General features: G+C 40.5%; 1 protein-coding gene across 8 annotated transcripts in view; it reads left to right on the top strand.

Annotated features, from left to right (window-relative positions):
• Nucleotides 1–651: 651 nt before the first annotated feature.
• The window catches only part of LOC144204235 (bile salt export pump-like), a 74,282-nt gene continuing 59,420 nt past the window's right edge, over nt 652–15,513 (top strand). For 5 of the 8 annotated variants that reach the window (XR_013327858.1, XM_077728128.1, XM_077728137.1 and 2 more), the window contains exons 1-8: nt 652–782; nt 917–1,039; nt 1,328–1,346; nt 1,588–1,617; nt 7,256–7,310; nt 12,349–12,626; nt 15,037–15,124; nt 15,298–15,431. Coding sequence is in view for 7 of the 8 variants with exons in the window: in XM_077728128.1 (XP_077584254.1) it covers nt 961–1,039; nt 1,328–1,346; nt 1,588–1,617; nt 7,256–7,310; nt 12,349–12,626; nt 15,037–15,124; nt 15,298–15,431 (683 nt within the window). In the remaining variant the exon portion in view is untranslated. Of the gene's footprint in view, nt 783–916; nt 1,040–1,327; nt 1,347–1,587; nt 1,622–7,255; nt 7,311–7,465; nt 8,107–12,348; nt 12,627–15,036; nt 15,125–15,297; nt 15,432–15,513 lie in introns of those variants that run through there. The other 3 variants (XM_077728107.1, XM_077728122.1, XM_077728115.1) reach the window with 3 other exon arrangements.

Genomic DNA, 15,513 nt, shown 5'->3' with positions numbered 1-15,513 from the left:
AGGCCTAAGTGATAACAAAAGTTAATTAACAGAAGAGTTAGCCATAGGTAAAAAAAAACTCCATAATTGGAACTTTTAAACTGAAACACACCCAAAAACTGTTATGCAAACAGGAGTTAGATATTAAGTGGTTGTCGTTCTTGCAATCGCTGGTTTGTGAGAAATGACCCTGATTGAGAGAGTGTCCGCCTGTCGTCCAAAATCTTTCCAGAACAGAAGACAACCATGCGGCATTGTGGGTAGAGGTAAAAAAAGAACAATGTCAATAATAGTTGTAAATTTTCAAAGAACTTATATTTGACGACAACCTGCAACAACACACAGAGACAGAATTTGTAACAATATTCAGCCATGTACTATTCATCTGTGAAAAAAAACATCTTGGTGTATTATTTTAATATGACTGTACCTGTGTTATTCCAGTTTACAAAAATAAAATATTAGCAAATTAGTCATATTGTATCATATTTGCTGACGCGTTTTCACAGAAAACTACGAGAATCCCATAATGATGTGTACGATATCCACCACAGATAGAATGTTTACACGTGCGGTCAACGGCCTCTACAAAAGCGGTCTACAAACCGAGCGGACAATTACCCACAAAGAAAACACTGTGATCCCTGAGTCCAAGCCCTGGGCGCCTAAATATGAGCACGTGTACTCTTCCAAAGTACATAGTGTGTTCATCTATATACAAGTAGCATGCAGACACAACTAGCAGTTTAGTATCGGGTGACATTAAGGCTGCATGTCACCATAACAAATTTAAGCTCTAAACAGTAAGTGAAGGATATTTTAGGAACCCATGATACGTTCCCAGAAACATTTGCTTGTGAAGGACACCAATTGGCAAATGTCTATTGATACTCCGCTAGCGCCTTAAAGGTGATTGTGTTAACAATTCTATTTTCAGAGATTCCTAGTACATTTTACTTTGCGTCTATGTGATGAGCCAACATGCCATCTGGATCAGTGAAATTGGAAAGCATCAAAAAGCTTGGATACGAGAATCACACCTATGAGAATGCAGATGAAGGTAAAACATTTACAGTGGTGGTGTCAAATTCATTTAATTAATACCTTCCTCTTGGGGCAGTTACAACTATCAACCCAAATGTATGTATCTTCGTGTGATATCATTACATGTAGACATAATTGAATGGTATGTAGTTAAACGCATAAGCATGATACGTAATTATACATTCTTGCAATATCGACGTTTTTTAGTTGAGAAACCAATGCACTCTCCTGTGAAGTCCTAAAAAGTCACTCATTCTCCCACTCACCCACAAAGAAATTGTAACATATTCTCTACGTTTTGCAGAATCAGCTGGCTCTTACATGTAAGTATTTAAATTTATGGTGTTTCTTTGAATGCGTTTGTGTGAGTCCGTACCAATTAATTGCCTTGAAGTAATCAATAATATAACAATGAAGCCATTACAATAGTAAAAAGAGTGTCAATTGCTTTCCCTTAATTTTAAATAAGTGGTGTTATGTAAAAATTACTGTGGATTCAAGGTTAAAAATAGTTCCTTGGAGCAACTTTGGTTCATCTATGACTACATCAATGTTTTCATGCAGGACAATGGCAGCTCCAGAAGAAAAGGAGAAGTGAGTGAGTTCGAACATTACTCAGAGATACATATATACATATATACATATATATATATATATATATATATATATATATATATATATATATATATATATATATATATATATATATATATATATATATATATATATATATATATATATATATATATATATATATATATATATATATATATATATATATATATATATATATATATATATATATATATATATATATATATATATATATATATATATATATATATATATATATATATATATATATATATATATATATATATATATATATATATGTATATATATATATATGTATATGTATATGTATATATATATATATATATATATATATATATATATATATATATATATATATATATATATATATATATATATATATATATATATATATATATATATATATATATATATATATATATATATATATATATATATATATATATATATATATATATATATATATATATATATATATATATATATATATATATATATATATATATATATATATATATATATATATATGTATATATATATATATGTATATGTATATGTATATATATATATATATATATATATATATATATATATATATATATATATATATATATATATATATATATATATATATTATATTTATATTTATATATATATATATATATATATATATATATATATATATATATATATATATATATATATATATATATATATATATATATATATATATATATATATATATATATATATATATATATATATATATATATATATATATATATATATATATATATATATATATATATATATATATATATATATATATATATATACATATATATATATATATACACATACACACATACACACATACACACATACACACATACACACATACACACATACACACATACACACATACACACATACACACATACACACATACACACATACACACATACACACATACACACATACACACATACACACATACACACATACACACATACACACATACACACATACACACATACACACATACACACATACACACATACACACATACACACATACACACATACACACATACACACATACACACATACACACATACACACATACACACATACACACACACACACACACACACACACAGGTATACCTCTACCTACAAAATTAATTGGTTCCACTTTTTTTTTCCTATCATGAAATTCCGTAGGTGGTAAAGCAGTATTTGACATGTAAATTTTCTAACTGCTCCATGGTCCTCACACAACTACCAAATAATCCCTTGAAAATTGGTCAACATGTCCCAATTTTGTAAGAAAGATGTGAGAAACACAAAAATTATGTTTTCGGCAGTGCCTCCTTAGCCGGTAACCGATCAAATTGTCCCAGGGGCTATTTAGCCGGTAACCTATTATTTAACATTGAGTGAATAGGGCAGGGGTGGCCAACCAGTCAGAGACCAAGAGCCACATTTTTTACTGTGTTACCGCAAAGAGCCACATTTTTTACTGTGTTACCGCAAAGAGCCACATCACACACATACCTTTGCTCAGCCAGATTTCTTGTAAATGTCACACACCAGCATAGTAATGACATAAATTGACTCCTACAGTACTAACAGCACAGGCCAGTCATTATCAACAATGAACATTGTGTGCACTGTCTCACACAGACAAACTCTCAGTTCAACCAAGTCCACAAACAAAAATATAATAATTTACAATAGCGTTTTTCTTTCACTATGCATGTTACTTAGTGGGACTTCTGTCATAAAATCAGAGCCTATTTTTGCGCAACATTCGCTCCTTGTGAGCTGTCATTTATTATGAATGGCTTTTAACTAGCGCGCCCACCACGTGGGTGTACACCTCACTCTCCTATTGGCTGCTCCCGGCTGAGCACTCTCGCCTTGGTCTGCCTCGCAGGGGGTGTGGCTTTTTCAGCCGACGCTCGATCTTTGGGATACTTTTTGTGTGCGCGACGCCGTTCATTGTCGCTTCTGGTTCACGGGAGCTCTCCCACTCTGTTAAAAACGTTTACTCAAATGACCTTGCTCCTACTGGGAAACTTTGAGGTATTTTCAATTCCAAGCACATGCGCATTGGACGAAAATACCGTATTGAACTCAAGCGAAGTGCACACGCAAATAAAAATAAAACACAAATACAAACTTTGATATGGACATAAGAGCCGCATGAAACCGGGCAAAGAGCCGCATGCGGCTCGGGAGCCGCGGGTTGGCCACCCCTGGAATAGGGCATTTTCTAAACCATTCAACCAATCTTTTTGAAATGTAATGTGTTGTTGCCAATTGATAGATTTTAACATTAGGTGAATAGAGATGTAATGACTATTATTTAGGCAGTGGCTGTTACATATTACAATAATGTATAGTGACAGCTAGTGGGTCATCACTTTAACATGTTCTCAGTTCGACCCATACTGCGTTGCGCTATTGTTTGTATTCAAATAAAGACACGATCTGAAACATGGTGTCAGAAGTGGCTGGCTAAAATGAGAAGCAATGGCAGACAATGCGATTACGGCGCTGGAGGGCATTCAGATATCCGGGGATTTGGCAAAGACCTGGGACGTTTTTCGTATTGGATTTGAGGACTTTGTGCCTCAAGAGCTACATAAGAAACCCGAGGAGGTGCAAGCTGCCGCCTCGAGACGGCTAATGGGTAACGGGTGCCGCCATGTCTATATGCATAACCTGGTATTGACAGATGACCAAAGGAAAGACGCAACTGCCATCTTAAATGCGTTGGGGGAGTATTTTAAAACTGTGAAAAATGTGACTAATGAGAGATATATGTTCGGTTGCTGCAAAACAGGGGACTGATGAGCCAATAAGCAGTTTTTAACAAGGCTAAAGGAAAGAGCTACAGCGTGCGAGTATCGTGGGTTGAAGGATGAGATGATTTGTGAAAAGTTCAGAGTTGCAAGTGAGGACACTCGAAGCCGCTTGCTGCGTGAGCGAGACCTCAAGTTGCCAGCGGCGGTGGAAATATGTCATATGACTTGCTGAGCTGACTGAGAAACGCATGAAAATCATGGAGAGCCCGCAAGTACAAGTGGACAGTGTGCATGCAGTAGAGAGACAGACTGGGAGATATCGAATGCTGGACAAGAGAAGAGAAAGCAGTTGATCGATGCCCGTGAGGTTTTCCCACAGTGCAGACCGGGTGAGGAAAGCAGTCGCTTGACGACGTTTTGGACGCCATGGGGCCGCATGAGGTGGTTCAAGCTGCCATTTGGTGTTTCGGTAGCACCGGAGATCTACTAACGCAAACAGCACGGACTTTGAGCGGGCGTAGCTGGCATTGAACCAATAGCAGACGGCCTCCTGGTTGTTGAGTGTGGGGACACGGACGCCGTACGGGACCACAACAACAACCTACCTGCTCTCATGGAGCGGTGCAGAGCCAGGAAGTTGAAACTAAGTGAGCGAAAGCTGCAATTCAAAATTCAATCGGTTCACTTCCATGGGCACATACTGTCGTCAGACAGACTGAAGATAGACCCAGAAAAAAACACGAGCTGTGGGGGCGATGCCGACTCCCACAGATGCAAAGGCTGTGCAACGCCTCATCGAGTTTGTGACTGTTGGATAAAGATACAGAATGGCACTGGCTGGCCAAAATGAGGACACAGTAAATGAGATGAAGCTGCTGGTCTCCATCACACCTGTTCACCGATACTATGACGTCACAAAACCTATCACCATCCAGAGTGATGCCAGCATGAGTGGGCTTGGATGCTCATTGCTGCAAGATGGACAGCAAGTTTGCTTCAAACTGGGGTTTTACCCATGTCACGTCGTCGCCCCGCCATCCGTAGTCAAACGGCAAAGCCGAGGCCGCTGTAAAGATAGTCAAGTCGCTCTGTAAGCGGGCGAAAGCAGATGGGACAGACGGATGGATGGCCATCCTCCACTGGCGCAACACGCCCACAGAGGGGATGGCCCCCGACCAGCGACTACTAACCAGTTGCAGACAGCCTCCTGCAACTACATGTGGTGGTCCGAGTGACTGACAAGTTGGTGTGGAAACACCGATTGGCGAAACCGACCTACAGGTGCAACCGTGTCGTTCTACGAGTGGCAGAGTGCTCAGCGCAAATAAAGGGTCTGGAACGACGAAGTCTGGAACAGGGAAAGGTGACTGGGACATCAGCCCGGGCAGGGATTGCCCATGGGTCAGGCCATGGGGAATCGCACCGTGCGGAAAGCCCAAGCGCCCCAAGAAGTCTGGCTCCTCGTGGCTCGTCTACACGGACACCAGGACGATGCCAGACACCGGAGAGACGCAACGACTCACCAGGCCAGGGAGTCTACACACGTTGTGGCCGCCTCTCACTGCCACCGCCTAAACTTAATTGGTGATCATTGAAGAGCATACATGAAAAACATGGGTCCGACTAGTGTGTACGCTCCACGCTGCCCTTATTAAACACAGACACACGCATACATAGACAATGACAACACACACACAAAGAAATTGCACTCAAGACTTTGGTTTATTGTTGGATTACTGTTGTTTAGTTGTTTGATTGCTTAAAAAAAGAGATTTTTTTTTAAAATTTTGTTACAAGAATAGTTTAAAGTTACAAAACAGTAATCTAAAGAAAGGAAGATGTTACAGATTGCAGTAATGTATAGTGACATCTAGTGGGTCATCACTCTAACATGTTCTCAGTTCGACCCATAATGCTTTGCGCTGTTGTTTGTATTCATTCAAATAAAGACACCATCTTAAACAGTGGCTCCGTAGCCGTAGTTTCCTATTATTTACCCCACACAGAATTCTTACCGGCTAAATAGCCATATGGGGCCATATAGGCTATTTGACCGGGTACCAGCTAAATAGCCCCTGGGACTATTTGACCGTTCAACGGCTATGGAGCCACTGCCAATCTTGTTAAAATGGACAAGAAAACGTCAAATTGGGCACGACTGGTGAACACTTTTTCAGGATGTTTTTGCCACAAAGACGGGAAGTTTTATTCAGATTTTTTCTTTTGCAATAGTGAATGCCTCTTCCTCTGCTGCCTTCTCATTGAATTCCTCATGTATCGCTGAGCGTTGCATTTATTCATGCGTCCGTTTTGGAGCACATCGACTAACTAACTCGCCATTGTCCTTATTACTGACAACACCGCCCATCACCTCCCCCCGCTGCACAATTTAAGTCACCGAATGCAATGGTTCAGGTCGAGCCACTCGGAGTGTCCCAGTTTCCCCAAGCATAAATATGTTTAAGCAGACAATGGGTTCAAGAAAATGGACAGTTGTTGTGTGAGACAGCCAATTAGAGCCCCTTATATGGTGGATTGAGCTTCTCAAGCGAGAATCAAGGGACCCGTGACAATATTTTAAAATAAAATAACGGATAAGGAATGCACGTATTTTTTGGGTGTTTTCTTCAATTGGAAATGTATCTTATCTCAAGGCACTTATTTACATATAAACAGCTTCTGTAAACTGGAAATTTTACACCGAGAGTCATTTGTAAGTAGAGGTATGACTGTATATACATACATACATGCACAGACACGTGTGCATGCGCACACACATCTACCTACCTACATTTTTTTTTTCCAGAAAAGCACCGGCAATGGAAGAGCAACCTGCAATAAGAGTTGGTTTCTTTCAGCTGGTAAGTTACATATTGTCACAACGGTGAACACAGAGCTGGACTCAAATGCACGAGGCTGGGCTAGAGGAAGTTAGAAGACCAGGGTTTATTGACCTGCAGAAGAACCCAGGTCGGTTGTAGGAAGAAACACAAAAGCACCTGTTTCTAAAATGTGCACTGGGCAGGAAACTCCGGAAATAGAACGCGAGAAGGTTGTTGTGGTTCAGCTTTGTGACAAAGTGATGCACTGGCGACAAACTATTCAAGGGGTATATTAAGGGTCAGGCTAACCACTCACAAGTATCGACAAGAATTACAAGACAAACCTGCCATGGTGGGCACTACGGACAGGAATCCACCGAAATAAAGCAGGAAATTACATAAATTGATTCCCCTGCCCAAGAAGTGTAAGAGTATACTGAGACCCCAATGAGGTCCCTCCAGAACCGGGATGTGGATTGGGCTCCTTAGGGATTGCATGGTAGGGTACCACTTAACGAAGGAGAGCCTGGGCCATCCCCTTGGACAAAGGCAACTTGGCTAATGGCACAAAGCGCACCATTTTTGAGAACCGGTCACTGACAGTCATTATAGCAGTGTGACCTTGGCCTGATGGCAAACCTGTAACATAGTTTATGGAAATATGAGGCCATAGCCTGGGCACCGGAAAAGGTTGAAGAAACCCATAGGAGCATCGTCAGCGTCTTGTTCTGTGCAGACACCATCAGGCTTCCATGTGCTCTGACATCCCACTGCAGGCCAGGCCACCAAAATCGCTGTTTGGTGAATTACGCATATGTGGGAACCAGGATTAAAGGTGAGTGGAGTGTGAGCCCCATGTATGACCTGCAACCTCACACCATCAGGACCATCTAGTAAACTGGGGGAGGGGTGGCGCTGGGTACTCGGCCCGCATCGATTTCGCATTTTACCTGATCTTCCATAGCGAGGGTGTCAGACCCGGTTGGTTCGCGGGCCGCTTTAACATCAACTTGATTTCAAGTGGGCCGGACCATTTTAGATATAATATTTAGATGTTTTTTTTTTGTAAATGGATTAACAAAACTGGATTGAAATCCATGAATATTCCATTTTTTATAGATCTAAAACAATGTTTATTTTAGTTTTTTTATAATATATTTTTAGAATTTAAAAAATGATTTTTGAACAAAAAAACTGAAAAAAATGATTAAAAAAATAAAATTATTGATATGTAAGATATGTAATATGCATCTATACTTCATTTTAATTTGATCCTAAAATAGAAAGTCGGCACTCATGATTTAGTTTCCCGGGGCACACAAAATGATTTGGCCTCCGGGCCACCACTTTGACCTCTTTTCTATAGCCTGCAAGACAGTACAAAATTGAACCAATTGAAAAAGGACCAGCTGGCATGCCTGGGATTGAGCCTCTTGGCTTTGCAAATGTACTCCAGGGTCTTGTGATCTGTCCAAACAATGAAGGGAAGCAAAGCCCCATCCAACAAGTTCCTCCATTCTTTTAATGCCACTTTGACAGCAAGAAGCTCCTTATCACCTATGCAGTAGTTCCCCTTGGCATGTGTCAATTTCTGTGGCAGGAGGGTACACAGGTGGGGGCGGTTGTCCCTTTCAGCCCTCTGAGAGAATCACCCCTCCACGACAAACTGGTGTCGTGTCAGCGATGATAAGTACTGGGGCGGAAACAAACTTTAGAGGGTAGAAAGCCTTAATGGCCTGAGGACTCCATTTGAAAGGAGTACCTGGTGACAAAAGGGGTTGTAGTGGAGCTGCAAGTGCTAAAATTACTGACAAACTTGCAGTTAAAGTGAAATAGCCCAATGAACTGCTACACCCACTTCCTGTTGGTGGTTTTGGGCCAATCCCAAACCACGCACATCTTAGCAGGATCCATTTTTATCTTATCCAGGGATATTATGTGACCAAGGAAACTCATTGAGTGCACATAAAATTTGCGTTTTCAGTCCTACATATAGACGGTGTTCCAAGTGTGGAAGAAAGACATCGGAGCAGTCCGGCACTCATCAGATTTATTTGTGGCTCTTGAACTTAGCTTAGATTAAACAGTATAGTACAGCGACGAACACACCGACCATATTACGCGCAAACTTGGAGATATCATAAGTTTTCTAAGATATCACAAGTTTTCTAAGATATCACAAGTTTTCTAAGATATCACAAGTTTTCTAAGATATCACAAGTTTTCTAAGATATCACAAGTTTCCTTGGTAGGAACAAGGAATATTGTATTCTGCAAACATTTGAAATAATCACAGTACACATAAACTTTAATAGCAAGAATCATTTCACATTGTAGGAACATCCAGAGAACTCCTTCAAGGGTTCGTGAATATATTAAAATGTCATCCAAATATACAAAAAACAAAAAGTTCAAAGTCACGTAAAACAGTATTGATCATATTCCGGCGGGAGCATTGGCAAGTCCGAATGGCATTACTTGGTACTGAAAATCTTCTGAGCCAAGGGAAGCCTACTATGAAGACCTGAATAATCGTATGCCTACAATTATTTTTTCAACTCAAATTTTTGCATGCCTACATTTCTTATTCGGGTGCCTACGATTATTAATTTTTGCCTCAATTCAGTCCGTGCAGCAGCAACATTGTTCTATGTCATTAACTTTCTACGTGTAAAGCACACGTGCTGTTTTTATTAACGTATTAGTACTAGTAAGAATGTGCAATTGCCACTGGTAGAGTTGCAATATACAGAATTACAATGTATTGGTAGGCCTAATATATACGAGACTTACGTTATACGCAATTCATTGCAGCAATTATTTGCAACTGTAATACAACTTTGCAACACGATTATCCGTCACTAATTATCTCGTGCCTACTAATATTCATTATTTTTGGAATTTTCCACTGCCTACTATTATTTCGGTGCCTACTATTATTAATTCATTTGGAATTTTCCACTCCCTACTATTATTCCAGTGCCTACAAGAATTCGGGTCTTCATAGTAGGAGTAACTGGTGCATAGGAGAGTTGATTACATGGTACATCAATCACATGGCTATCAATTTTCATGGTAGTGGTCCATACGGGGTCCCTTCCCGCCAGGGAGCATGTCATGCGGCGATGGGAGCAATGCTATTTGTAGAACGTCATCTAGCGAGCAATCAATTAGGTTTTCGTCTGCTCCTGAATCAATGAGGGCATTGAACTTGTGTTGGCGATGATGAAACTTGAGTGTCACACTGTGATACTGTGCTAGAACCTGGGAAAACCAGGGCCAGACATGGCTCCCCTACCGGACACAAGGTCCGCTAATGTCCCTCCTGCGAACAGCGAAAGCAGCGTCTTTTGCGAAAACGACGCTGTCTCTCTTTCGGGGTGAGTCTAATGCGGCTAATCTGCATAGGCTCCTCTGGAGCAGTGGTGGTTGGTTTGGTGTCTATCAGTGCAGGTCGCGGGGCATGACCTGTGAAAATGATGTGATGCCTTTCCCTTTGCGTTCACGGAAACAGGGGCCAAATCCACCTTGGAGTCCAGGTCTGGTGGATTTTCATAAGTTGCCAGATGGTCCTTGATATTTTTGGAGAGACATCGGTGAAATGAGTCCCATAGAGCTGAGTCATTCCATCTAGATACCGGCGCTGCAGCCTGTAATCAGTTTACGTAATCAGCCACACTGAGCCTTCCCTGCCGGAGGTTCTCCAGGGCCCACACTGCTTTGATTGTCAAGGCCCGCCGGTAAAACACTCTTAAGCGGGCTGTTGTGAAATGCGCTACTCAGATGCAGGCTGGGGATCCTCTATACCACTCTATTGTTGCCCATTTATTTATTATCCATTTATTTAGGTCTAAAATGTCTTTTCCTGTGTCTGTTCTTGCTACTCCAACAAAGTGAATTTCCTGAGTGCAGGTTAATAAAGTTTTAACTAAACTAAACTAATTTAGATGCTCCCTGTGTGAGGTATGAAACCATTTAGGCCAGGTTGGCCTCATCAGTCCAAATGATTGGATCATGACCTTAAATTAAATGGCGCACGGAAACAAAAAGGTGCGGCAGTCTCCTCCAAGAACCTGTCAGGAGGCGTGGGGTGAGGGAGTCCAGTGAACTGTGGGACCCAAGAGCCATTGACAGGGGTTCAGGAGGACAAGATGGCGAGGTAGAGGGTTAACTGCTGCTGCGGAAGCATGATAACCGAGCAACAACTGTAGTTTGTGGATCTGATGTGCCTCTCTCATTTCCATAGCACTGCTCTTGGGAAAACTGTACGACTGCCCGATAAGAGCATGGATGTGTTCTTCCTGCCTCTTTGGCTTCCCTCCCGAGGCACTCAAGACAGCTCTTAGCTTTTTGGCCTCTGCGGAGTCCTAATTGGCTAGTGCGTTCTGTCACAGCTGTGAGGTGGACACACCGCTGGACTCATATGCACGAAACTGGGCAAGAGGCAGTTTGAGGACCAAGGTTTATAAAGAAAGTCTTTGTGGCCCAGCTTCACGACAAAATGACACACTAGCAATTGACAACAACATAAAGGGCTATAAACAAGGGCTAGCGTAACCACATACAGGTGTAGACACTTAGATGATTATAAGACAAGCCTGCCATGGTAAGCACTGCAGATAGGACCTCAGTAATAAGACAGGAAATTACATAACTCCGCTGAATGCGAAGTGTAACACGTTTTTTTTTGTGTGTGACTATTGTAAAATTCAGTGAATCCTTTAGAGATATCTTGACCCGAGAATGGCCCGAGTTCTTTGTTTCAATGAATCCTTTAGAGATACTTTGACCTGGAAATGGCCCGAGTTCTTTCTTTCAATTAATTATTTGCAAATAATTTATTATATTTTACATTTTATAAATATATTTTATAAAGTTCTACTTTTTCCCCTCATTTAATTTTTTTTCTTTCATTTTTAATTGTCATTCGTATTTTCATTTTTAAATTTTATTGATGTAAATGTGGGAAAAAAAATTTAATTTTAAAATTAGCATTTTACTTTTAAATACTTAATTTCTATAGTTGCTTAGGTGCATTTTAAAATACTAACTCATCTCTGTTACATACTATATGCAGTTCCGTTTTGCCACGTGCAAAGAAGTGCTGATGATGGTGGTGGGAAGCATATGCGCCGTGCTCCATGGCTCAGCTCAGCCCCTAATGCTGCTGGTGTTTGGCCTGCTGACTGACACATTCATCGAATACGACATTGAGCTGAATGAGCTGAGTGATGAGCGGAAGGAGTGCGTGAATAACACCATCCAATGGAAGAACTACACTGACATGATTGCAGGCATCAATCAGTCATACTGGATTTTTAGCAACAATTCAAACCTGATGGCCAGGTCATGTGGGTACGTTGGTTGTTACTGTATTTTTTGATTCAGAGAACCACCTGGTCAAAATGCACAAAGAAGAACAAAAAACACAAGTTGCAGTCCCTAGGTATAAATGTGAGCATGAATGGTTGTCCGTGTCGTTGTGCTCGTGGTTAGCTTGGATAGGTTGTAGCACCCCACGTGACCCCTGTGAGGATAAGTGGTTCCTTAACAGGAATCAATGAGTTGTATCACTCCTAATCGACCGTAGTTCAAGATAATGATAATAATTTTTTTCTCAAAAAAGCCAAAGTGAAGCGCCCCCATTAATGTGTGGTAAGAGCATTACAGCCTCACAGTTCTGGGATCCTGGGATGGATCCCAGGCCGGTCCATCTGCGGGGAGTTTATATATTCTCCTTGGGCCTACATGGGTTTTCTCCGGGTACTCCGGTTTCCTCCCACATTTCACACACCGGCTGGTTGTGCACTATAAATTGGATGATTGTCTGCGGGGAAACAATTAATTTTTGTGCCAAAAATAAATTTGTCTTGCCAAAAAAATTAATTAAAATTTTGGCTGCAAAGAAATAAGCTCTCTAATTTTCTGAACCACTTTATCATCATAAGGAGGGTGCCGGAGCCTATCCCAGCTGATTCCGGGCCATAGAAGGTGGACACCCTGAATTGATAGCCAGCTGGTCGCAGGGGACAAGGAGCCGGACAACTATACACACACATACATACCCAGGGGCAACTTGGTGTACAATCAGGCTACCATACATGTTTTTAGAATGTGGGAGGAAACTTGAGTATCCTGAGGAAACCCATGCAGGCCTGGGAATAACATCCAAACTCCAAACAGGTAGATGTGACCTGGCTTTGAACCCAGGACCCCAGAGCTGCGAGGTCGGCACGCTAAACACTTGCGCCAACCGCTCAGACCGCACAAAGAAACAATCCATTTTAATTTTAGCCATAAAATCAATAATTGAAAATTATTGGAATCTATTTCAACTCCCACCATTAAATCTTTTGCAAGAAAATTGCTGTTCAACTAGTTTCAAAGAAATTCTTCTTTTTGCAATAGTAAACTGCATGTATAGTGCTTTTGTGTCATTTAAAATCCATTAAAAAAAATAAAAAAAATACATCAGATTCTCATAGCCATAGTCTGTCCACTAACCATAAATAATTCCCACACCACGACCAAGTGGTCAGGGTTTGTTCCAATCCCAAATCAAGAAGACAATTTCAATTTTTGAATTTGTGATTGCGGATTTACAAGATGAAATAAATTAACTCATAAAAAAAGAAAAATATGGTGGACCTTGCATTTGATGCAACAATAAGTGAGAGAAACTCATGATCACAACTCCCTTTGCGATTACGTGGATTACGCATCGTGTGTGCATTGCGCACACTCACAGCATTTGACCTCGACTGGATGGAGAAATGTCCTCAATTTGCGTGCGGAGAATAGTTGGAAATGGAAGAAAATTACTGCAAATAATTTTGGTTTGGCGACCATTATTTGATAATTTTTCAGCATAAAAATAAATATATTAACATCGCAAAAGCTCAGCTAAAAATATATTTGTGGAAATTTATTCTAATAATGTATATACAATTATTTATTGCCAACCCTGTGTGTTCTTCTCGTGCCCTACAGTTGGCTGGCCACCAATTAAGGGTGTCCTCTGCCTCGTCCCTCGAAGTCAGCTGGGATAGGCTCCAGCACCCCCTGCGACTCTTGTGAGGATTAGCGGATCTGAAAATTAATAAATGAAAAGTGAATTAGCAACATTAGTCCCTTTTTGGGAATACTTAATGGAACCCAGACTCACCTAGACTCCTTTTCCAGCACCCTGTCTGCATTAGGGTTAAATTCCTGCATTAAGGTCTTTAACTTTAGTATCTTTTCTTTACTTTGGAAAGCGTCTCTTTTGCAAAAATATATACTACACGAGTCATACCTAATAGTAAGCGGCCCGGAGGGGCGAGTGGTTAGCGCATCGGGTTCATAGCTCTGGGGTTTTAGGTTTAGATCCAGGTCGGTCCACCGGTGTGGAGTTTGCATCTCCCCGGGCCTGTGTAGTTTTCCCCCAAGCACTCTGGCTTCCTTCCACATTCTAAAAACATGCATAGTAGACACATTGGACACTCTAAGTTGCCCATAGGTATGGGTATGAGTGTGCATGGTTGCCCGTCTTCTTGTGCCCCCAATCGGCTGGCCACCGATTCAGGGTGTCCCCCGCCTATGGCCCGGAGTCAGCTGCGATAGGCTCCAGCGCCCCCGTGACCCTAATGACAATAAAGCGGTTTTAGAAAATGAGATGAAATGAGATGCCAAATAGTAAGTCACAAACCCCGCCAAGTCATGAAAAATGTTTGATTTATACAAGGTACAAGTTTGGGATTTTCTGACTTCATGTGGTGATTTTCAGGATCCTCGACATTGAATACGAAATGACCAAATTTGCCTTCTATTATGTTGGAATTGGAGCTGCGGTATTCATTCTGGGATATTTTCAGGTTAGTAAGTAGTTAGTATTCTAGTCTCAGTATCATCTAAGTGCACTTTCAAACAAACTTTATACTGATAAACTTGAAAACCCCCTTAAAGAAAACTTGTCAAGATATAGTAGATTATTCAGTTTTTTACGTTCAGTATTTTTTTTTATAATGGATAGTCTTATGTTTGTCAGATCTCATTGTGGGTGACTGCTGCTGCTAAACAGATCCAGCTCATAAGGAAAATGTACTTCAGCAAAGTGATGAGGATGGAGATAGGCTGGTTTGACTGCACTTCGGTGGGGGAGCTCAATACTCGCATGTCTGAGTGAGTTACTTGCAGTGGTGTGGTTGTTAACACAGTATATGGCTAAAAGGGGGTCATTTGGTGCACGCTGCACATCTGTGAC

The sequence above is a fragment of the Stigmatopora nigra genome, chromosome 1, assembly GCF_051989575.1.
Source record: "Stigmatopora nigra isolate UIUO_SnigA chromosome 1, RoL_Snig_1.1, whole genome shotgun sequence".
Lineage (NCBI taxonomy): Eukaryota > Metazoa > Chordata > Actinopteri > Syngnathiformes > Syngnathidae > Stigmatopora > Stigmatopora nigra.
This window is presented reverse-complemented; position numbering and strand designations above follow the sequence as displayed.